This window comes from Colobus angolensis, unplaced genomic scaffold, assembly GCF_000951035.1.
Source record: "Colobus angolensis palliatus isolate OR3802 unplaced genomic scaffold, Cang.pa_1.0 Scaffold41, whole genome shotgun sequence".
Classification (NCBI taxonomy): Eukaryota; Metazoa; Chordata; class Mammalia; order Primates; family Cercopithecidae; genus Colobus; species Colobus angolensis.
Window position 1 is genome coordinate 9,735,310 of NW_012117488.1, and position 26,344 is coordinate 9,761,653.

At 34.6% G+C, this 26,344-nt stretch overlaps 1 protein-coding gene across 2 annotated transcripts in view; it reads right to left on the reverse strand.

The window, feature by feature from the left end:
- Positions 1 to 24,837, reverse strand: part of ADGRL2 (adhesion G protein-coupled receptor L2) — a 163,784-nt gene extending 138,947 nt beyond the window's left edge. The window contains exons 1-4 of one of the 2 annotated variants that reach the window (XM_011956146.1): positions 24,827 to 24,837; positions 24,011 to 24,018; positions 20,303 to 20,310; positions 14,051 to 14,223 (exon numbers count right to left, since the gene is read on the reverse strand). In XM_011956146.1, the coding sequence (XP_011811536.1) occupies positions 14,051 to 14,123 (73 nt within the window). In that variant the 5' untranslated portion in view covers positions 14,124 to 14,223; positions 20,303 to 20,310; positions 24,011 to 24,018; positions 24,827 to 24,837. Of the gene's footprint in view, positions 1 to 14,050; positions 14,224 to 20,302; positions 20,311 to 24,010; positions 24,019 to 24,826 lie in introns of those variants that run through there. The other variant, XM_011956145.1, reaches the window with a different exon arrangement.
- Positions 24,838 to 26,344: the final 1,507 nt, after the last annotated feature.

The window sequence follows — 26,344 nt, forward strand, 5'->3', positions numbered from 1 at the left end:
CTCCTTTGTTTTCGATATTCGTAAACTAACCAAATTGGTTTTGGGTGATCATTAGTGAAATCCCTGCCCCATAAATTAAGTATATATTTAAAATAGAGCTTTGGTACTAAGTCTCTTTGAATGTGCTCTCAATCATTTAAAATAGTTTTGAATGTCTAAGCACTATGAAAATACATAAATAAATAAAACATTGTGCTTCAAAGAATTAGCTAAAATATATAAAGGAGGTATAAGAGGTAACAACAGCAACAACAACAAAGCCTTACAGGAAAGTAGTACCTACAAAATTGCTCTGACCAATAAAAATATATTTTCTCAGTCACATTAGTCACATTTCCAGTGTTCAATAACTACTTGTGGCTTACTGTATCGGACTGTGCTGCTATATAAATTCAGAGGATTCTTGTTTCGATTAGAAAAAGCCTCCTAAAGGTTACTAGCTTTCAAAAAGTATACTACAGAACAAAAAGGAACTGAACTGGCATTGTTTTCAAGAAACAGTTATACAGCCTGGTTTGTGCTGTGGGAGGAAAACCTCACTTTGAAGTCAAAAAGGTAAGGTCTGTGAACTTTACACCATACCTTTTAGATTTTGTTTCACTTAATGAAAAACAGGTCATGGAATTGACTAGCTTAAAGGAAACAATGACAATATCAAGTGTGAAAAGACAACGACTCGCATGTTGTAGATACTCAAAAACTGAAAGAAGGGGTAAAAGAGGAGCAGGAGGAGGAGAAAGAAGACGACGAAGAGAACTTAAATCAGTGGTAAGACAAGATATAGAACAGAGTTGCTGCCTGTTAACTTCACTCACTACAGTAGACTGATAATAGACAGCGGTAAGACTCCAATGAAATGTTACGGTTAAGTCTCAAAATGATCGATGGATGCTGGCTAATGCTTTTTTAATATTGTGCTCCAGCACCAGTAATTAAGTTTAAAGTAGCTTTCATTCTGGTAAAGGTATTTAAAATTAATGTGGCTGTTTGTAGTGGGGAGGATATTTCGGCAGGACAAGTCAAACACTCAAAGTCTGTCCACTGACTATAGCACAATGTCAACCATATTGTGTCCTTGTACTTCTTGGTATATAGCATTTCAAATTCCTAAATGGAGCCTCTGATCTGTGTTCAATTGAAATGTATTCCAAAATACAGAATTAAATAGGTACTAGTCATTCATGTTATTTGTATGTATTTCTCTTCTAAATCTATGTATTTAAAGCTGTCAAACTGTGTATCAAAGACTATAAAGCAATTATTACTTAGGATGGTATCCATCCACTGTGACAAATCTGTCCTCCCTTTAAAGTCTTACTCCCTTACCAAAACATGCAATCTTAAGGCATTTTATATACTTATCAGTATTACAAGAAAGTCAATTGTCCTAAAACATCAAAATATTATTTAAAATCAAACTTAGATTAATCTTTTTTGAACAAAATTACTAGAAACATTTGTTTGGACCTTGTCAGAAGGGTTTCAATTTTACATCATTACGTTTTAACTTGTCTAATCAGTTGAACAAAAGTACTTTATGTAAAATGATTCTTTTAGTTGCCTTAGCTACAAATCCCTGCAGGATACTATAATTGAAATCTACTCACGTAAGTTAGGAATAATTAGGGCCCCAAATTAAGCCAAACACAAAGTTAATTCAAATAGTCAGCTGCTGTCATTTAAACGGTTACGGGGTTTTATTGTTGCTTAACATTTCTGAATGCTTTTAAATATACTTTGTTCTTCTAGTCTGTATTTAGTATTTCAGGGCAAATAGAAATGGGATTAAGAAACAAAGATTCACCAGCCTTTCAAATGGACTTACACCTACATCCAGTCTTTTGTCACTGAAGGTTTTCCACTCAATCAGTGCTATCAGTCAATTAACAACACTGTTGAAAGAATGGAGTGACAGCTCTCAAAGGCAAGCTTTCTGGTAAATAAAGCAAGATCACACAATCTACTGTGAGTGCCATTAATGCAACAAAAGTAAGAGCTTTTGAAAGCTAACAGGGATGGTTTCTATTTGCTTAACTCTAAAACAAAGCAAAGGATTAGACGAGCTTCCTGTTGTAAGCAAACAAAAGGGAAAAGATAATGTCCAAAACACATACCTGAAGGAGGGGCTCAGGAGGTGCATGCCTTTTAACTGCTTTAATGATGACTGATAATCTGTGTTAACTGATAACTAAATATAGTAAGAGTTACAATTCTTGTTCAGTGTTCTGACAGTTAATGATTCTCAGCAACAGCTGGTAACTTCAAAGATAAATTGTGCTTTTTAAAAATGTATGCTTATGGCTGTAAACTTTTGAAGATTATTTGAAAATTGGAGTGTTAGCATGATTGGTCCTCCTATACTATATATAATTTTCACTGAAAAACAAAGTAAATCTTAACATAGTTTTTCATCTAAAATGGCAGTAAACATTAAGAAAACTTTAACAAAAAATAGCTCTTTTGATAATTACCACTAAATAATGCAATGTTAAGCAATATAAAGTATACTTTAAATATTCTTGATATTAAGTTCTACAGCAAGAAAATTGCACTGGCAGTTAAGTAGAGCTTGACAAAGAAACAATCTGCAGGCTTTAATTTCTTCATCTGTAAAATGAAAAATTCTACACTGCTAATATCCAAGCTGTGATTCAAAGTCCAAAATTCTTTAATTCCACCAAAAAAATCAAAATAAAAATACTTCGACCTCTCAGGTGCCTATATAGAACTCTCTATATTTAAAATTTGCTACTAACTTACTTTTGAGAGGTTTAAACGCATGCAGAGTCTAATAAACTTTATTAAGGAATACATTTGCCTTATAATTGGTATTATCGTAAAATTAAAACAAATCACATAAGTACCCTATATCTTTGCCTCTGAAAGAAAAGGGAAAAGGAGATTGTGCCCACTAAAAAGAAGAAAATCTTTGATTATATACAATACCAAAAAGGAGAAAAATCACTAGATAACCTTAGGCAGATAAAATATATTTAGCCATTTTTAATGACCAATTAACAATCAAGTACTTCCATCCTATACTCTTATGGTGCTAATAAGTCATGGAATTAATACTTAGGCAAAAATGACAATTATTTCTTGTTTAAATATGTTGACTTTGAAAAATTACTATAATAAAAATAACTTTTTCTAAATAAGACAAACACACTTTGCATTACATGACTTTATAGTGTTACTTTAAATAATAAAACATTTGTATTAAAATGCTATTAAAAACACTGTTTCTGTGTATGATAGAATGAAAGTAGGACAGATCAATAGGGAATAAAGGGAAATATTAGGGAGAAAGGGTCAGGCTGTATTGTTGCTCAGGGATTTTTCAAAGCAACTCACCAGATAAAAGGTCAATAGAAAACATATAAAATAGGATTAGAAGTGCAACAAAATATAAAAATGTTCAGTAAAGTTTCAAGGTAGCTTATTTCCTTTTTTAGTAAAATGAGTTATACAACTGAAAGTGATGTTATTTCTATATTTCAACTATGGTTGTTTGGGTTTAAAACAAACCTCGATTTTTAACAGCGGAAGTCACTGTCATGTAAAATCTCATTTTCTAGACTAAACATTTTAATAACCAAAACTCCCTAATACAGACATTCTCTCACAGAGCAGCAACCTCAGCATCACCTGGGAGCTTATTAGAAATGCAGACTCAGAAGGTCCATCCCAGATTGCTGAAGCAAGAATCTACATTTTAACAAGACCCCTGAGTGATTTATACGCACATTAAGTTTTGAGGGGCACTGTTCTAGATAAAGAAGATGTTTCAAGTCCAGCATGATCTCCGTCATCTTTCTTTTGCGGCTGTACACATCTCTTCCTGAATCTTTCCTCTCTCTCTGGATGCTAATATACATTCTTTCCTTCCCTAAAGGAGCCTTCCTACCAGTGCAGTGGGTTCCATTTCCCTTCCCTCCACTTGGAGAAATGTTCAGATATTCAGCATATCTATCAAAAGCAACCAAACAAGAAAACTGTAAAAAAAAAAAAAAAAGTAAAATAAAATAAAATAAAAATGAAAAACTTTCCTTAAACAAGGAAATAAACTTAACCTACACAACTGTCTCCTTCACTTTTCAACTTTTTAAAAAGCCTGTCAACATCACCTCATCACAGCATTCTACCCCATAAAAGTGGCCTCTTAAAATCCAACAGGCTTTCTATTGTAATGCGTAACTAAAATAAGGAAGTATCTGACTTGTATTATCCTACTATATTGCCTCTAACCAAAGCCTGAATTTAATACAGGCATAACTACCACCTGGCTTAGATTTCAGTACTATAAAGAGAAAAACATGAATCAGAAAGGAAAAAGAGAACTAATTAATGATCAACACACACACACAAACACACAACAATTAGATACAAAGAGACGCGTACAGGAATAGTAAGACGTACCCTGTAAATATTCAACAAAATGAGAATTTTACTTGGATCCCTTTTTTAGATTAAATCCCTGTGCAAAACTTAACCAGGCTTCATATGAACCCCTCTTTTTTTTTTTCCAGGAAATTCTTTATGTTTCTTGAAACTCCAAAATTCCTAAAATGCAGAACTTCATCCTAATGGTGGGATATTTTAATCTATCTCTACAGTCATGTTTTTGCTTCTCTCGACTGTTTAACAACAACATAAAAACTCTTAAAAATAAACTTTATTAAATACATTTGGGATACAAAAATCATTTAAGTAGAGAAGACCACTGATGTATTACTGGAATCAGAACAGTGACATTTTCATTCACAATTCAATCTATGTAGATATAAATAGTGTTTATTTCTACTCTTTTTACTTTCGTTTTTATTTTTTCAACTACCATCCATCATACATTTTTAATTTGGCTATGTTCCAACTTCAACTACTTTGTTGGTTAAAATTTAATTCTTACCAGTTGGTTTAATATTAGCTCACTTCATTTTAAATTAACTGATCAAAGACCTTAGATTTCACCGTATAAAAACATTAATTCGTGATGGACTAAAAATTTAAATAAAAATATTTAAGAGCTACAGGGAAATGCAAGTGAATAAATATTTAGTTGAGATCAAGATACACATTATTAAGCATAAAAATAATGGAAGATCTCACAAAAGAAAATAGCTATATAACAAAAAGGAAAGAAGAAAAAAGGGTGCAATAATGCAAATGTAACAATATCTTGACAATTGTTAAATCTGCGATTAGTGTTATACTACAAATTTCTCTCTTCTGTTTGAAGTTTTCCTTAAAAATTTAAACACTGTAAACTAAACTAAAAGGTAAACAAATAGGTTTTCATAATAAGAATGAAAAAAGGGGGTATCATCAATAAATTTTAAAAAAATAAGAAAAGTATTAGCAATACAAAAAGGTGGCAAAAACAGTGAACAAAAAGTTCATCTCAAAATGACAACTGACCAATAAATAAATGTACAAAAAATGTTTTTGTCCTCAGAAGTATCCCCCAAATTACAAATATAATTTATAATCAGATACCCTTTTTTACAAATCAAAGTGTTAATTCTTTTTAAATTTAAAATCATTGCTGGTAAAGTACATGGATTTACATACTGGTCACCAATGTGTGAACACAGGCTCAACCCTTCAAAAAAGCCAGTTTGAAAGATGTCTATACCTCCAGTCAAATTATAAGAATTCTAGAATTTTAGCCTCAGGAAATAACCAGTCGTGAAAGAAAAATAATTATATAGATATGTATTTTTACTTATACTTGAAAAAACTTAAGTACAAATGGCTGGAAAGTAGAAAAGGAGGATTAAATAATTTGTATTAAATTTATATAATTAAATAATGAATTACGATGCAGCTGTTAACATTCATTATCTAAATATATAATGGCATGGTAATACTGTTTCTGGTAATTAAAACTGAATATATGAATATAAGAGTGTATGTAGATGAATAACCTAATTTTGTATTTATACATAATTTGCCTTTATCTATATGAAGTATGTGTATAGGTGGAAAAACAGAAAAGAAATGTGCTGTGGCATAACAAAGTCATAGAATTATGAACCTTCTAAAAGTTTTATCTTAATTTTTTTAATTTTCTCTTTTCTCATGAAGTTGTATACATTCAAAATCAGAAGAAAAAAGCACTTTTAAGAAAAATAAGCCCTCAAAGCAAGGATTACGGCAGACATAAAAGTCAAACTCAGGAGAGTCCCATGATGATTAAGAAGAGATTATAAATGTTGTTTCTGCTTCCTGAAGTGCTGATACGTATTCCCTTCTCAGCTTTACATTTTAGCCAAGAGATCCCAAGGCTGGGACTAGGTATTCTCCTGGAATCACTTCTGTCAAGTTGACAAAAGGAGTTCAGGAACAAGGTTGAAAGATGCCATGAGATATTCAGTAATCCACATTGATGTCTAATATGTGTAGCCTGTATGGCTGTCATATGTCACTCTTTGTCTTGCAGAGGAGGGGAAAAGAAAATAAAGAGTACCATGGGGTACCAAGCATATGTTTTAGTAAGACACTCCCTTAGTAATAAGGCAGATAAATCAGTTTTTTGAGAGACAGCACATTCTACAATAGTCTTCAGATGTGTTCTTCAGATGTGTTCAATCACTTGTATTATCTTATTCTCTAATATCACAAGCTATAGTATATTAAAAAATTAAAAAGTGTATTAACTCAAAAATTGAAGAGCTTCATCAATGTTGAAATTATTGGGTAAGGAGAAATTAACAGAATTACAGTTCCACAAAATTAAGGTGCTTTAAATGCCTCCTGTGCTTTTAATTAAACTACCTGTAATACCCTATTGATTCTTTCAAAGTATAACAATAACTGTGTAAATGCCTAATATGCATGTAAAATCAGTATTTCTAAAATTTACTCTAGTATGGACGAGCTAATAACCTCTTCACTTTCAGCAAATTATTTAAAAACAAATTTATTTACTAAATATTTGATATGGTCTTTTCTGTCAGAAAAATAGAAGTTTACAGAAATTAAACAGTCATGTAATATAACATTTTTGAGGTCTACAGGGTGACTGTTGTGAATGACATACACATTTGCAACACTTTTTCCACCAGCAACAGACCTATTGGTGAATCAACACAAATTGTGGATAAACGAACTTTTTCCACAAATGAAAAAGAAGCAAAAGACGATGGAATCATGAAGAAAGCATGAGGAAAAGTGGGAAGAAAAAAAAATCGACAATCGAGCACTTGAACTTTATCTTCATTTATGAAACATGGCATATTCAGACACTAAATATAGGTATATAAGATGACCAAAGTATAATTCAAATTAACTTTTGAAAAGATTCCGATGTATTCAATTAAGCTTAATTTTATTTTCGGCAACTTTGAGTCACATTTGGAACATATTTACCTTCATCTTGAATGCTGATAGTAATACTATAATAATTTGATTTTTCCAAGAGAAGAAATAACATCATACAATTTGTAAAGGTATTAAGATTTACATTTTTAAAACTGAATTATCGCTACCTATGGAGAAGAAAGCTGCTGCAATTAAATTACAATATACTCATGAAACAAAATAATATCTAAAGTGTCCTAAGAGCAATACAGTTAAGTATTTTCTTAAATAAAATCACCTTTTTGGCCAGGCACGGTCGTTCACACCTGTAATTCCAGCACTTTGTGAGGCCAAGCAGGTGGATCACAAGGTCAGGAGTTTGAGATCAGCCTGACCAACATGGTGAAACCCCGTCTTTACTAAAAATACAAAAATTAGCCAGGCGTGGTGGTGGGTGCCTGTAGTCCCAGTTACTTGGGAGGCTGAGGCAGGAGAATCATCTGAACCCAGGAGACCAAGGTTGCAGTGAGCTGACATTGCGCCACTGCACTCCAGCCTGAGTGACAGAGCAAGACACTGTCTCAAAAAAATAATAACAATAATAGTACTTGTTTAAAACTTCATTGCTTTAGATGGGTGCTAATTTACATAATTTGTGAATTTAAAAAATAGTTACATTTGCTATGCAGCGAGCACAGATACACAATTCCTATTAATTTAATGGGAGTTGTGACTCCTGTTAGGTTTACCGCCAAACCCCCAAGTACCTTGCTGAAAATATACCTCCTAGACGTCAACTAATCAGATATACTGAAATGAACAAAAGTAGTTAATTCTGTTAGATTGGGAAATCTGAAGTCCCCACAGTAAGTCAAATCGGCGTCATTATAGCATTGGCCATGTAGTTATTCTCAACAAGAAAAGAACCAGGGTATTAGAGTGAAAAGAGATAAACTGAAACAAGAGTTTTAAGAGCTCTACTAAATGGAGCATTTATTCCTAAGAGGAAAAATATGTTTTTTTCCAATTTGGTGTAAATTTTTCAAAATTTTTTTCTGAGTATACTGTTGAAAAGAGCAAAAAAGGCTGGGTGCGGTGGCTCATGCCTGTAATCCGTCTTTTGGGAAGCCAAGGTGGGTGGATCACAAGGTCAAGAGTTAGAGACCAGCCTGGCCAATATGATGAAACCCCGTCTCTACTAAAAATAAAAAAGTTAGCCCGGCATGGTGGCAGATGACTGTAATCCCCGTTACTTGGGAGGCTCAGGTAGGAGAATCCCTTGAACCCAGGAGGTGGAGGTTGCAGTGAGCTGAGATCATGTCATTGCACTCCAGCGTGGGAGACAGAGTGAGACTCTCATCTCAAAAAAAATAAATAAAAGCGGGAAAAAAAAATCCTTTTCTGAAGACTAAAATTATTCCCAAGAAGCCTAATCAGGGGAATAAAGATCAATCTGCAAAGAAATAGACACTAGCTCCCAAGAAACAACTGGTTACTAACTTCTGAATCATGATCAATCAACTCATCATTTTTTCCAAAAATACTTTTGAAAAAGTTGTACCATGTCTACACCCATGCACCCCTACCCTCACCACAACCACCCCCACACACATACAATATGCAATGGCTCTTATAGTGTGATGCTGAGCAACACCATCAGCATCACCCTGCGATTTTTCAGAAACGCTAACTAATGCTTAGGCCCCACCGCAGATCTTCCAGGTGATTCTGCTGTTTCATATGATACTTCCAGCTACAAGAATTTCCTGACATACATCCAACCATCCAACTACCGCTCATCCCAATGCCTCTGTGAATATCATTATTCTGGCACTTTATCACACTCTTATTACAACTGCTCATTGTCTTTTTCCCTCATTACACAGACTATGAACCTCTTCAAAGATTTATTCTGTTTATGTGACAGCTATGGATTGAGTGCTTACTTTAAGCCAGACATTGTTCAGGCACTTGAAGACATCAATGAACAACAACAAAATATCCCTGCCCTTGTGAAACTAGCATACTGCACGTTGTGTGTGTGTGTATGTGTGTATGTGCACACACATATATACACAAGAATGTGTATATATATACAGATTTTGTTACATGAGTGTGTAAATCAAAGAATGAAAGAAAAAGGGAGGAATGAATACAGTAGTCTGAATTATATTAATCTTTCTTAAATTTAATCTTGGAGAATAAAGTTACTAATTGTTCCATCAAATTCAGTCCATTCTGAAGGAAATATCTATATGCCAGAAACAGTTTTCACTATTTCATATTTAACCCCTAAATCCGCCTTTTTTTCTTCTACCTAAATAGTGAAAAGACCCTACAGACACATATTTTTTAGAGAGATAATATTAACTCAAGTCATTATAATATGTAGAGAACTTAAAAGTACAGTAAAAACTGGCAAGAAACTATTTCTACAACTATGTTACCCTATTTTCTTGATTTATATAAAATAAATACATAAAGCTATTTGTGGCATCTCTCACATTTATACCTGGCATAACATTTTTCTTTGAAATAAGGGTAAGCAACAAGGTAATTTGAGGTAATTAAGTAAAACTTTGACTAATAAAATCTAATTACATATTCATTGCATAAAGAATTCAACCTGAAATCCATATTACTGATTTTGCTGAAGGAGTACTATTATTTGTAACTTGTCACTTGAGCAAGCCTTCATGTCTCTAACTTATGCTTGCCAAGGCTCCATTATACAGCATAATTTAATTCTCTAGGACACAAAAATTCAATTTACTTTCTACTTACTGATACATGATTCCACAGTGGGTACTATGCTTATAAAAACTGTCCAGAAGAATCAAAGCATACCAGTCTCTCAACAAAATGGACTTTTAAAGAATCTGAGATTCGTTCTCTAGAAATAAAATCAATTATAAGAAAAATTTACAAAATATTTTGAAAGTCTGGTCTGTATAAAATCATTTTTATTTGGAAATTCTAAATATAACTTTCCCCAAAATACATTGTAGGAAAAGCTTAGAGAACATGTAAAATATTAATCCTATTTTACAGAAACAGGTAAATTTTGATGGATAAGACCTCATTCAAGATAGAGATAGGTAGATGTAACAATTAAACCTTTGTATAATTAGCTTTGACCATGTTCAAACTTTAAAAATGCTTAGTGATCTGCCCTTTTATGTGTACACAAAATATGACATTTATAATGTTTGCCTGAACACAGAGTAAGTCCTTATGAATTTGGAAATGTATGTCTCATTATGTACAGATGTAAAGCAAATCCAAAATTATGTAAAGCCTTTAAAATCATGTATCAAGGTAAAATACAACTGTTTAACAGGAGGAAAAAAAAGATCAAAAAAGAAAGGCATAACCCGTGGCTATTCTACGATATACACGGTTTTTTTTTTTTTTTTTTTTTTTCCGAGACGGAGTCTCGCTCTGTCGCCCAGGCTGGAGTGCAGCGGCCAGATCTCAGCTCACTGCAAGCTCCGCCTCCCGGGTTTACACCATTCTCCTGCCTCAGCCTCCCGAGTAGCTGGGACTACAGGCGCCGCCACCTCGCCCAGCTAGTTTTTTGTATTTTTAGTAGAGACGGGGTTTCACCATGTTAGCCAGGATGGTCTCGATCTCCTGACCTCGTGATCCGCCCGTCTCGGCCACCCAAAGTGCTGGGATTACAGGCTTGAGCCACCGCGCCCAGCCGATACACGCTTATTTTTTAAACAAAATCTTATTAAGTTGCCATTACTTAAAAATCCTAATGTTTGATTTCTACTGAAAGGCAGAAGACTGGAAAAACCAAGCTAAATACTGGAATGGTAATCACAGGTCCTCTGACAAGCACTTTCTTATCTGACCTCAAGTCTGCTGCCCTCAAGGCACCAACAGGTATTTAAGGTTTCAATCCCTGCACAAGACCATGAGCTTCTCAAGAGTAAAAACCATGCCTTCACACGTTTACAGCACCACAACTACAAAATCGTGGAACTGACCCAAATGCCCATCAATCAACGAGTGGATAAAGGAACTGTGGTGTGTGTGTGTGTATACATATATGATGGACTACTACTCAGCCATAAAAAGGAATGAATTGACAGCATTTGCAGTCACCTGGATCAGACTGGAGACCATTATTGTAAGTGAAGTAACTCAGAAATGGAAAACCAAACATCCCATGTTCTCACTGATATATAGGAGCTAAGCTATGAGGACACAAAGGCATAAGAATGGTACAATGGACTTTAGAGACTTGGCAGGAAGAGTGGGAGCGAAGTGAGGAATAAAAGACAACATATATGGTGCAGTGTATACTGCTCGGGCGATGGGTGCACCAGGATCTCAAAAATCACCACTAAAGAACTTACTCATGTAACCAAAAACCACCTGTGCCCCAATAACTTTTGGGAAAATAAAAAATAAAATAAAACAAACAAAAAAAGAACTGTGCCTAATGCATTATTTTTCCTTGTGTATTTATGTATCCTAAGCATGCAGCTCAATTTAGTCACTCAATAAATGAGGAAAGAGGGAAGAAATCACTCAGGAAAACTTATCTGAGTTTACCTGCAAGAACCTAGAAACTGGTACAAAAAGAACTAAACTCTGTAAGATGTTAAAAGGTTACAATCATGTAAGGGCCTAAAAGAAACTCAATGGCTGAATAGTTAAATTTATATCTGCCTTCCTATGCCTTCTTACCTAACGTTGATTGGCTTTCTCTATAGATGTTCACAGAGCATTATCTGCTTTCTGGCAATAAACGACTATCATGTCATGTAAGACTTTCTCTTTCTAAGACAAACCCATGCGATACTGGATCAATGTTCTAACAGTGTGTATTAACTGTGTATACCCTTATAATTAGCAGTATGGGTTCGTCCCAGGTTCTTTTTACCCGTAGGAGGGAAGTGCTTCAGAAGCAATACCCTCTGGCCTGATGCGCCAAAAATGAAATTTCTCCTAATAGCAGATATGAATCCTGACCTGATAGATGACACTGAAAATAAAGCTGTAGTATCTCATGAAAAAAGTCTCTGTTTGCTGGCCCCTCACTGAGTTGAGCTACTGTGCAAGCAAAGTGGTCTCTAACTTGATTAGAAATTTTTTCATTATGTGGACTAATGAGCCACTGGTCCACACCTGGAATCTTTTTTAAATGTTTAAAAAACATTCAAACATAACAGCAGGAATTCAGTTAGGTTGTTCCCCCCAAACATGAGATGCAAAACCAGACTACATACAAAATTTTCACAACAATCCAAGCCAGAAATTTATATTATTAAACACAATTCCTGTTCACTGTTTATCGTGATAGTATTATTCATACAGAGAGATTACATATGATGTTAGATATGATGCATCTTCAGTTCTAAAGCAAAGAGCAATGTCATCTGAAAATAAAATATTAACCCAAAGATTGTAACTTCCAAGTGTGACTTAAACCCCAGTGAACACTATTTACTTTCTGAATACAGAAATTCTTACTTTAAGTATTTCTAAATTTGTTATTTATTTAAATTATATTACATTATATCAATATACTGAAGGTAGGGGACTAGAGGGACAAGGAGAACATGATAAAATGTAACTCTGGAACAAGCAATTCAAGTAAAACTCTTTCAGCAAAATTAAAATGTTACTTTGAAGCTTATTACAGAGACAATGGAATAATATGCTTCTATTAGTTGACAGTATGCCCCTTCTCCACCTATCATTTTAATAATAGGTATAAGTGAGATCACTTAAAAGTACATATAAAATCAATTTTTTAATTCTTAAACATTTTTTCAAGAATATTTAATTGGAATTTTTAAATCCATTATATTTTATATGCATTTCTCAGAGATTTTATACCCTTTACAAACTTTACAAGATTAATACATTTTCATGCCAATAACTGCCACTATCAATTAGCTATAAAATTTATACATCTTAGCTGCATATTAACTTCTAGCCTGCTCTAAAAACACCTGCATGTGTGTTATTTTCATATGGAAGTAATATTTAAGACTAAGAAAACAACGGATACCAGAAATCTATATAGTAGTTAATAAATGATGGTTCCAATTATTTCATTAGGCTTCAAAAGTATATTTATGTCTTTAAAAATCAGGTCTTGAAAAATACACTCATTACTATTCCTAGATTTATAAAAATATTTAATGCAATAGTGCTTAAGAAAAAGTCCACATCTACTTTTAAGTACAAAGAAATAATTATTATATTTCTGCAAATTTAACATTACAAAGAATATACATACACACACACATATATAGCTAAAGATATAAACAACATAAAAAGATGAACTATTATTAAAAAGTAACTTTTCATAAAAGATTAAAAATTTTAACTTAGGAATTTTAGAATTATGCCCACACTTAAGCAAATGTTACTAAAGATGAAAGAGTTTCCACAAAATACTTTCCATTTTATTAAAATAAATGTAGTGAATAAATGCAAAATGTATACCAAAACAGAGCTTTCATTTAGTTCCCTTGGGATTATTTAGAATGGTTATACTTCATAAATGTATGTAAAATATAAATTCACATATCTAGCACTTTCTATATCATATCTTTGTTATCAAAAGAACTTGACCACCTAATAAAGAATTCAATATTCAGGAAATCATTTTAATGCCTATTTTTAAAATAATAAACGAATATTCTAGGTACTTCCATATAAAGAAGATTGTATAGTTCAAGTTCTTCTGGATTTAGAAAACAAAATGTAAACTGGATCTTACCTTCTGTATTCGGTAAGAAGCTGATTACAATGATAAACCACAGACTTCGCATTCTGCAACCAGAAGACACCATTATTGATCCCTTTAAATATTTTCTTTGTATTCCTTAATGAATCTAGTTATAAATGCCCAGCTTCATCAAAACCAGCAGTCTTCATCATTGATCCTCATATCTGAAAAACAAACAAATCCATCATTTACTCTATGGTCTTTCTACATCACAAAAAATTGCAGAAATGACAATTCTCTCTCCGTTCCTCCCTCTCTCTCCTGAATATAAAATATATTTTGATTCTATGTCCACTATGGAAGCCGCTCCTATACACTGGATATCTGAATCTTACATTCTGAAAACAGTCAAAGCCCAAAAAGGTTGACTGCCTTTTTGACAATCAAATTGCCAAAATTTGTACGTGGCAAAATAATGCCATATACAAAGGGATTCTGAAAATGCCACATTCCTAATCACCAAGTCAAACTTATTTCCCTGACTGCTAGGTTTTCATAGCCCCTATGGATCCAGTTCTCCAAACTGGATAGTGTACAAAAACTTCAGGAGTATGACTCAGTGTTTCTTGGCTTCTAGGATCACATGAGACCAGGTCATTTGCTGGGTTCTGTCCAAGTGTTTTACTTCTTTCTGAGCTTGTGTGAGGAATCACAGCAAACATTAGCTTTATAATACATATAAAATGAAGGCATTTCCCAAATATATCCAGCCTCCTCATTTAGCCTCTGAGAGAAAGGAAATTACAAACATTTCTGTTAAAGGAACATCTTACAGTTTCTTCATGTTCGTTTCCTATTATTTTCTTCTAAGTAATACTCTTACACCAAGTTTTCTGAAGAGTTCTATAAAGTGCAGCAGTGAGGGAATTCTTCCCTCCCTTTCCGAGGTTATATATATATAACTCAGTAAAACAAACTCATTACATCACTTCGATGCTGTCACTAAACCATAGAGAAAATTTAGAAAACAAAATTTTCCTGATAACTTTTGAGTTCTTGCACATTATCTGACCTACTGTGCATTTACTACATGCTTCATATAGCGTATCATAAAAGATGCTATTAGCAGTACACTACATTTTACTATCAGTTCATTATAACGTAACCTGAATGGAAAAGTAGGCAGATGTTAAATGGTTTGAAACACTTATTACCTATAAAGGTATTATCTTGTTTTATTAAGAACACAACAAAAATAATGTAAGAAATTAATCTGAAATCATTCAGGCCCATAGTTTCAGAGATGTAAATGCTTTCCTAAGGAACCTGCTCTGAATTGGTCCAAGTTTTAGGTCCCTCTGAAAGCACTGAAGACACGGGGGACGGGGGCATCACCAATATCAGTAGTATACCATTTAAGAACACCTCAGATGCTTATCTGTCCAAAGCAACAAAGGAAAATACAAACTTCCTCAAAAAGAAGAATGATGTATCCAAAATTAATCTGATGGAGACACATGGCACACATCCCTGCAAAACTAGCTGGCTGGCTCTATACATTTTTCACTCTGAGCTCCCACAGACTATTCAAAAGTAACCTGCAGTTTACAACTGCTGTAGCAATGTGCCTGCCTTAAAACTGAAAGTTATTCTATATAAAACATTTTAAAAAGTCAGATAATCTCATGGCTTGTCACATTCAGAAGGCCATCAATGAACAATTCCTTATATCCTTACAGTCTGTTCAATGATCTGATCAGCAATCAGAATAATTTAGATGAAGTGCATTACTGCTACAAGTAAAATTAAGTCAGCCTTTGGACCACTCTAGATTCCAAGCAAAGAATTTTTACTGTCCAAATTTTCATTGTTTGATTTCAATGAGCTAGTGCATACAGGCAGCTTGCCCACATGCTCAACTCTTGCACACGTTTCCACTTTCTTAAAGTGATCCAAGATTAGTCTGTCTTCAGTCATCCACTATTCAAAAGAGCCCTTGTTTGCGGGAAGGAGGAGGAAGGAAGAAATCAGGGACTGATGACTGCCTTGTAGGAAACAGCTGCCAAGATAGGAAAACCTCTGTTAGTGAAGGGGAAACGGAGGAGGAAACCACACAATCAAGACCTCTATTGTGGTCTTTGGCCAGGAAAGAATACCTCATGAAAATTTTAAATTCAGTGTATTCTGACCGTTTGAGAATGTTAAACACAATTTTAAAAGTATATATCATTCAATTATGAGACTTAGTGTAAGTGGTTGTTTCAGACAAATGGAAATAGGTTCTAGAATGTATAAAATCATGGCTTCTTTTATGAAAATAAAGCTTAAGTCAATCTGCCTGTGTAATGAATAAGTAAAAAGAATATCAAATTCATTTTTATCATTCTACAACCTGTGCCCAATCACTTTTACATCAAATAATATTATTTCCAAAACCTCAAGCTTTAAGTGCAATTTGGAAACTAAATCAAACGATTTTATTGCTGTGATCCAAGTTTTAAACAACCTTCCATTAAACAAATGTTAATCAAAGTTGAAATACCTAACAAACCACAATCAGCTAAGAATAGAACAAATAAATAATCAAATATGATGACACTAATCTCAAGAAGGCATTCCTTCTAAATCATATTGGAGCCAAACCACTGGCGTAGATACAGCTAATATTTGTCCTTCAAATTCTGTAACTGCAAAAAGCTCATTAACAGCATTTCATAAAGCAAAACAAAAACAAGTAACAAAACCAGAAAAGGTCTATTAAATTTCCTTTCAACAAACAGAAAAGATTACTTCAAATGATTCCCACATTAATAACTTTGAGTTTTAGAAAACCTTTTTCCAAGAACATCAAAGAGCTTAGGATGAAGGGGGGGAGGAACTGGGAGAGTAGAGGTGTAGTGCATGGTGAAGCTCCTGGTAATGCTTGCTAAGTAATAGTTCATTTCTTTTTTTTTTTTTTTTGAGACAGAGTCTCGCTCTGTCGCCCAGGTTGGAGTGCAGTGGCCGGATCTCAGCTCACTGCAAGCTCCGCCTCCCGGGTTCACGCCATTCTCCTGCCTCAGCCTCCGGAGTAGCTGGGACTACAGGCGCCCGCCACCTCGCCCGGCTAGTTTTTTGTATTTTTTTTGGTAGAGACGGAGTTTCACCGTGTTCACCAGGATGGTCTCGATCTCCTGACCTCGTGATCCGCCCGTCTCGGCCTCCCAAAGTGCTGGGATTACAGGCTTGAGCCACCGCGCCCGGCCGTAATAGTTCATTTCTTAGTAAAATAGAATACCGCAGATTTCTACTTAAACTATAAATGACTATGACTGTCAAAAATCCAAACCACTTCTAACGTACAACCTACTCCCACCTCTGCTTTTTCCTTATCCTTCAAATAAGATTCAAACAATTTCATCCTACCCTTGTTCCTATAAACCACAAACCATTGTCTACCAAAACTGTCATTTTTTAAAAATCTAAGTATCCTATTACTCTGTCATGTAAAAAGTCAACTTATGCATCATTACTACCAAACCTTCCAAAGCTGAGCAGTGACTTCCAGGAATATGCTTCAGCTGTGTATATCCCAACAGTCCTCAATGTTGTATACACTACTTGCAACGTACAGTCAGCTGTAGTCTTTCAGACAGTAACCCACTTCCATTTATTAGCTGCATTAAATATCCTGTGCAGTGTGTCCTTAAAAGGACAACACTGTTAACTAATTTTAAGCCACTTATGTATACTACACTATCAGGAAATCACATCTAGCCTGATTATGTGATGAGGCTTATTTAACAAATATAGAAAAAATAAAATGTTTATTGATAAGCATCATTGAAAGAAATAGAGTATAACACATTTCAAATTAATAAGGGCAAAAGAAAATTAAACTACAATTTTCTAAAACTGGTTAACTAATGTTGATATTCTACTAGGAGCAAAGCCACCATAAGGAGTGCTATCTAAAGCTTTATTTTTGGTTTCTACTCATGTACAGTGAACTACTGCAAACACTGGATATTAAGCCGAAAACAATTATAAGCACGAAGAGAACAGGAAAAGAGTCAGCTTAGCATGAGAACTACCAGTCACCCATCCTTGTTATTATGCACTAATGCTTTGTAAAATGAAACATTAATGTTTTAGGTAAGCCTAAATTCTATGTACTAAATATATGTCAACTCTAAATGAAAACTGAAGCCAGCTTTACAAAATCAGTCTCTGATCTTATTTGCATCATAAAATTATAATCATTATGAGACAGAATTTACTAACAAAAGTCGCTTTTCTACATTTTACCAAAACAAACACAAAAAAGGATGATACTAACCCAACCCTGCCTTTTCATCTTCTATGCAAAGGCTTACAAAATAAAAAATAAATTACAGTTTTATTTCACTTTAGCTGAACCTCAATCAGGTTATTCACTTTTCAGAAATATTTTATGTGTAATTTTTACAGACTAGATTTCCCCTTCTTAACATCAGAGAACACATCATTACCCCTGGGAGTTTTCCTTCAGTTAGTCAGCTAATCAGAAAGGCTTTCTTAGAAGCTTCAGACATTCAGCATTCTTTGGGGTTTGAGTTTATTTTCTTTCCTTCACAAGGACAGGGCTGGAGCTGGCAATGCTCATAGAGATTTTAGAACCACGTGTCCAGCCACTAGTCACCATCCTCTTTCTCCATCTTCTTTCTGCAGGCACTGCTATCAACTCTAGAAGACATTAATTAAACTATTCATACAAAAGTCCCCTTAATATTCATCATTGGTCTTACCCTTTACTAAAATTTCTTCGTTTTGCAGACATAGTAGACACTCAGGAAATATTTCTAGTCATAGTACTTGTAATTCAACTCAAAAAAAAAAAAATGCATGAGGACTCTAGACTATTAGAAAGTTCAGGTCGGGCACGGTGACTCACTCCTGTAATCCCAGCACTTTGGGAGGCCAAGGCGGGCGGATCACAAGGTCAGGAGTTCGAGACCAGTCTGACCAACATGGTGAAACCCAGTCTCTACTAAAAATACACAAAAAATTAGCTGGGCGTGGTGGTGTGTGCCTATAATCCCAGCTACTCAGGAGGCTGACGCAGGAGAATTGCTTGAACCCAGGAGGTGGAGGTTGCAGTGAGCCGAGATCGCGCCACTGCACTCCAGCCTGAGTGACACAGTGAGACACTATATCAAAAAAAAAAAAAAAGAAAAAAAGAAAAAAAAAGTTCAGAGGCAATACAATGTCTTTTAAAATTGGAGAGGACTGCCATTGAAAAATAACTTTTTCTTCCCCCAAATTGGGAAAAAGCTAACTTCTGTGTTGTCTGAAATACTATATCAGATACATATCACTAATCCTTACCAAAAAAGCAAGATCAGTATTATAAAGATCAGAAATCTGAGGCTCAGAATGGTAAAATAACTCAACCTAAATTACCCAGCTAATAAGTAGCAGAGCTTAGATCCCAATCAAGGCTAACTAGAAAGCCATTCTTTCCACTATTCACCAAATTATTCCTTCAACAAATATTTACTGAGCACCTATTACATAAGTTGTGTACTGAGGAAAAAAAGAAACAAAATTTCTCATCCACAGGGAGATTACACTGTAGTTTAAAAATAACTCATCCTAATAAAAAGTTGTAACTGCCTTGTACACAGTTAGGCTTCCAAAAAAATTACAGCTAAACTAGAGAGATAACAACAGTGTGTTTACTCTTTCATGTAATTTTCCGAACAACCTTAAGAAATATATATTACCTCCATTTTATCTTAAAAGCAGAAAACTTAACTACTCAAGGACAGTAAGGAAGCAGAAGGGCTGAGAAAAAAGTCCATGTTCTAAAATCACTACTGTCACTAATTTTGTAGACCAGATAAACTTATTTTACTATCTTTTCCTTTAGAATAAAAAAATACAGAACAAAATCATCTTGAGATATGAAAGTGAGGAAATACCAAAAGAATAATGAGCTGATTTTCAAAATATTTACATGAGCAAAACATCCCTTAGATAATAACAGCTAAATGTTAACTTAATTTTTACTATTTCCAGTTGAGTTATCTTAATTTACTCATTACTAAAGTGCCTAAATTATACGTTATAAGTTAACTAATTACTCTACACTGATAAATCTTATCAACCAAACTACTAGAGAAGTTGCTCATAGTAAGTCAAAAAATAAATATATAAATATTTCCTCCAGTATAACTAGCAATGCATCTTTAATAGTCATGAAACAAATGTTTTAATATTAACATCTATAAGATTACTTTGGGAGGCCGAGACGGGCGGATCACGAGGTCAGGAGATCGAGACCATCCTGGCTAATACGGTGAAAACCCCGTCTCTACTAAAAAATACAAAAAACTAGCCGGGCGAGGTGGCGGGCGCCTGTAGTCCCAGCTACTCGGGAGGCTGAGGCAGGAGAATGGCATAAACCCGGGAGGCGAAGCTTGCAGTGAGCTGAGATCTGGCCACTGCACTCCAGCCTGGGCAACAGAGAGAGACTCCGTCTCAAAAAGAATTATGGACTAATCATCATTTGGGCAAGAATAACAGAAAAAGCTCAACGTGGCTCACTCGTAAGATGCAATCTTATGTTTGGCTCACTGCACTGGATCCTTTGTCCATAAATCACCGTTACTAACTATTCCCTGAATCAATATTCAAATTCCCTCTTGGTCTATATACACAACCACTAAATGAAAAACAATGACCCAGGATGTCATGTATTAGATCATCAATATCACCATCAGAGGTTTCTTAGAGGTAATGAGGTAATCTGAGTAAAATATGTCAAATGATCTTAAAAATAAATATGAAAAAATGGCTGGGCAAGGTGGCTCACGCCTGTAAATCCCAGCACTTTGGGAGGCAGAGGTGGGTGGATCACCTGAGGTCAGGAGTTCGAGACCAGCCTGGCCAACATGGCAAAACCCCATCTCTACAAAAATACAAAAATTAGCTAGGCCTGGTGGCGGGCACCTGTAATCCCAGCTAGTCATGAGGCTGAGGTAGGAGAGTCGCTTGAACCCGGGAGGTAGAGGCTGCAGTGAGTCGAGATCGTACCATTGCGCTCCAGTCCGGGAGACAGAGCAAGACTACATCTCAAAAAATAGTAATAATAATTATATATATGTGAAAAATTAACTATAAAGAATACACAGTAAAAAGCTAAAGAAAGTTTTGTGAAATGCTATAGCACACTGCCTTTGTCATTAATAAATGATACAATTCATTTGCAAACTACGTCAATATATGTTATCTAAGCTTACATTTCTTGCCTTTAACATAAAGTGATCACATTACCACTGTAATTTCATGTATGTTCATTCAAGTCAATGAATATCCAGTGAGTATTTCCTAGACATTTTTAATGGATATCCAGTGCTAAAATGAGTGTTATTCATTAATTTTTTTACTTTATGTATTAATTGGTCCTATGTTAGGTTCTAAAGGTATTATAAAACAGATTAAGATATAGCTGCAGCTTTCAAGAAATTAACAATCTTATGAGAATTAAACACACAAGAAAATGACCAAGATCCACAATAAGCATTAAATAATAATTACTAAACCTCCCAAAACTTAATGGTAATAAATGTGATGAGAAGATAAGAGAAGTAACTAACAGAAGTTTCTGGATCTGTGTTTCCTTGAGACATGTACCTAGATCAATCAGTCATCTTAATGAAGAGGTCAAGATTCAGATCAAGAGCACGCTATATAGAATCGTGGCTCAACCTGCCCCTACCAGGAATGCAGTAATTAAGAAGCATCTAGGTCTCAAGTTCAGTAACCATATAAGGGTAGGAAGAGATTATAAATCTATGATTCCATCATTTTCCAGTTTTCCCAATGATAAACTTATGGTCCTGATTCTACCTTAAGTAACGTTAAGGAAGCCATCTGGGGGCTTCTGCAATATCTTTAACTAAGGACTTGTTTCTTCTATCAAAATATGTCTCGGCAACTATTCTAATTCACATCTTTAAAAGAAGCAACTATATCAGAAAATCTTTGTTTTTGAAATCTACTTACAAATTATTATACTGACAGACATAATACAATAACCTGAAACATTTAACTCATATATTTCACACTTTGCCTTCCCAGGAAAACTACAGATAATCAAAATTCAAAACATCAGGGACTTCTTTAAGAAAGAACAAGTTTCTATGCCTTAGCTGGGATTAGTCCCGATTATGCCGAATGTTCCATACCATTTATATCTGTGTCTACAAGTAAAACTCAAAATAAAAGGATTTTCTTGAGTTGTACAGAAAAGGAATATACCAATTATTTATAACTAACTAACTTAATTAATAGTACTAAAGATAAAGCTAGAGTCTAAGTGAATGAACAGAATAGAGTATTTGGCTTCGCTAGAGTCTAAGTGAATGAACAGAATAGATTCTTTGGCTTCCAATGTCAGCCTGAAATTCTGTGTTTGGTGCAGCTGATTCCTCTAAGAATATTAGGAGATTTACCACACCTGTAATCCCAGTACTTTGGGAGGCCGAGGCGGGCGGATTGCCTGAGGTCAGGAGTTTGAGACCAGCCTGGCCAATGTGGTGTAACCCCGGCTCTACTAAAAATACAAAAATTAGCCGGGCATGATGGCAGGCGCCTGTAATCCCAGCTACTCGGGAGGCTGAGGCAGGAGAATCGCTTGAACCCAGGAGGCGGAAGTTGCAGTGAGCCAAGATCGTGCCACTCCACTCCAGCCCGGGTAACAAAAGCGAGACTTCATCCCAGAAAGAAAGAAAGAAAAAAAATTATTAGGAGATTCACATGAGAAGGTAAGAAAAATATTCATGGATACAACTATTAAGAAACAGTAACAGACTGTGTCATTTTGAATGGCTGTTAGGTATGAAAAAGTTAAAAACCAAAACATCTTCCATTAAAAAATTAAAATTTATGTTTTAGTACTTCTTAACTACTCAAATATGGAGGAGGAGAGGTATGTGTTTTTTAGAAAAGAGCTTTTCAACTTTAAAATATAATTTTAAAACCTATTAAAATTTCAAATAACATTAAAGTAGTAATAAAGCAGGGATGTTTAATAAAAAAAAACATAGGTTATAAAAAGCAGAGAAAAATGACTAGAAGCTTGAATTACTTGCCAAGACTCCTTCATCTGGTAACAGACTAATGTATTTTTGCAATAGTTTAATGGTTTTTAAAATGTTTCAATTCAGAAAACTTTCAGGAAAATTATCACTTATTGTTGCTACTCCACTTATAAAGAAAAGCAAAAATCTGCTTAAAAAAAAAAACATTATCAATGATGATAAAAACTAGTGAATCTTCAAATCTCTTGAGCTTAAAATTATAAATTATATTCCATTACATTTGTAAAGATTAGAACCAGCATTTTATGTAGACTGATACTATAGATATCAGATCAGAAGTTAGGTAACTCTTTCTATGGAGGACCAGACACTAAATATTTTAGGCTTTAAGAGTGATATGGTCTGTGCCATAACTACATATGTCTGCCACTGCAGTGTGAAAGGTGCTACAGAAAATGCATACCCAAATGACATTGGCTGTGTGCCAATACAACTTTACTTACAAAACAGATGGCTAGCCATTGTTCGCCAACTCCTGTTTATAGATGAACAATCCTAAGACCAAGATAACTGGATGCAGTTCAGTCACATAATGAACTAATAATTATTCATGTCTGTCACAATAATCCAATCAACTTCAGTTTATTATTTTAAGAAACTAATTTAAATGTTAATATAAAGGTAAATTAACCATACTAGAATAAGAAAAATAAAACAAAGTAGCATCATTTACTGATCAAAACAAATTAGAGTTTCAGGCCAGGTGCATTGGCTCACATCTGCAATCCTAGCACTTTGGGAGTCCGAGGCCGGTGGATTGGCTGAGGTCAGGAGTTTGAGACCAGCCTGGACAACATGGTGAAACCACATCTCTGCCAAAAATGCAAAATTTAGCCAGACGTGGTGGCACCAACTGTAATCCCAGCTACCCTGGAGGCTGAGGCACGAGAAATGCTTGAACTGGGGAGGCTGAGGGTGTAGTGCGCCAAGATTGCACCACTGCAATCCAGCCCAGGTGATGAAGAGACGATCTCAAAAAAAAAAAAAAAAAAAAAATTAGTGTTTTCAGTGTGTGTAATAGAGCCACATGTACACCTTAGATGTTTTGGGGGAAAATTCTAGAAAAGAAAACAAAGGACATTACCACAGTAACTTATCTTACTACTTTGTTTGGCATGAGAGTATATAAAACCAAACAAAATAGTAAGTAATGGGAGAATGAAAAGTGATGAGGTCTGGACAAGACCCCTGAGGTATTGTTCCATTAGCATGATGGTTTCGAAGAGCTGCTGGTAATACTGGCTTCAAACTCTTGAAATTTCTGTCACCATAGCTACTTACCCATGTGAAATACTGGATATATCCCAGATCCACATTACAATCAACAAGAATATGTTAAATTCTAATTTGCTAGGTTTCTTGTATAAAGCTAAAAGTTCTACAAGGTCAAAATCACCAATCTTATTCCCAAATAATTATGAAGTCACAATAAATGCAAACATTTCTTTGAAACATATATTTAGAGAGCTTTCCAATTCCCTATATGCAGATTCCCCTCAATGAAAATTCCTCGATTGTTGTTATTAAAGATTTTTATTTTTCGTAAGTCTACTGTTCCTTAAAATTTAAGTCAAACTGTAACATATCATTCATAAAAGTAACATTTTTAACCTACAATTAACAAGTATCACATTGAAATAAATCAAGGCTAAATTTTTCTATCAACATTATATATATAAGACAAAAGAGTGGAGAAGGTTACAAATTTTTAATAACATTATATTATGGTAGTAATAATCTAGGTGTTTGACTGGAAGTGAAGTAGACTACTGTAAATGAAATTTTAAAATGTCCTTTCCATTTTACAGATAACACAAAATGACTTTTTTTCATGTCTCTGGCGATAAGGATAAATTTGCCACACATTTAAATGGTGCCTTTACCCTTCCCACCCTGGCTCATGAATTAATAATTCAGTGACATTAATACAAGAAGATAAATGATAAAAAGGTTAAGGCGCAGGGGCCAACCATACACACGTACTTCTTTTAGCATAGTTAATACTTCTCTGCCAAATTATAGCTAAAACTTTTTAACAGTTTTCAGTAACGTTTTTACAATCTAAGTTGCAGCTTATGCACACACAATTTCACACAATTCAGGCTTAATAAATCTCCTGCTGGTACCAAACAACCATTCTAGGGGATTAAAGTGCAACATCTGTTAACATTAATAATGTTTTATACAGTCATACGTATTAAAGAAGCCTCTACTCCATTATTAGTCTCCTGACAAACCTTCTAGACCAATATACTAATTTAGCATGAATTATACATATATTCTTCAATTGCTAACTTACAATAACAAAGAAATGCATTCATGTGAAATGGTAAAAGAAAATCACATCTACTATGAAATAACAGATTTTCTTTAAACCAAGCTTACTAAATATATATGTGCATGTGTGCATGGATACACACACAGACAAATGAAATTAGCCTGGTCTTCAATAGTTTTGAAACCAAAAATCCTCTGGAGTATTATTCATCTTAAGTTTGGGTAAAACACAGCTCTGTCAATACAAAAGGTACTTCATTTTAAAGTGGTACACATTCACTGTTCTACTGATTCTTACCCTGAAATACCTTAATCCTCTTCCCATTGCTTTCAATCCCTATCCTAACATCTTTCTTTCTGAACATCTGCAAAAATCTCAAAGCTGATTTCTCACCTTCCATCCATCTTGCCAGCCTCTAGTAATATTCCTAATTTCACTCTAAACCATAAATGTGTATAAAACTGGAACAAACTCTAAAAATAATTTTACATGGAAGAACACACTTGGCGTTGTGACTCGACAAAGGGTGATGTCAGAAATGTTTCTAAAATGTCTCCAAAAGTACATGTATTATTATTTCACTCTAACCTAGCACAACAAATCTAGTAATACAGTATGTCCTTTTTCTTTCTTGTTTTTTTTTTTTTTGTTTTTTTTTTTTGAGACAAGGTCTGGCCAGGCACAGTGGCTCACACCTGTAATCCCAGCACTTTGGGAGGCTGAGGCAGGCGGATCACAAGGTAAAGCGATCGAGACCATCTTGGTCAACATGGTGAAACCCCGTCTCTACTAAAATACAAAAAATGAGTCAGGCATGGTGGTGTGTGCCTGTAATCTCAGCTACTTGGGAGGCTGAGGCAGGGGAATCGCTTGAACCCGGGAGGCGGAGGTTGCAGTGAGATGAGATTGCGCCACTGCACTCCAGCCTGGCAACAGAGCAAG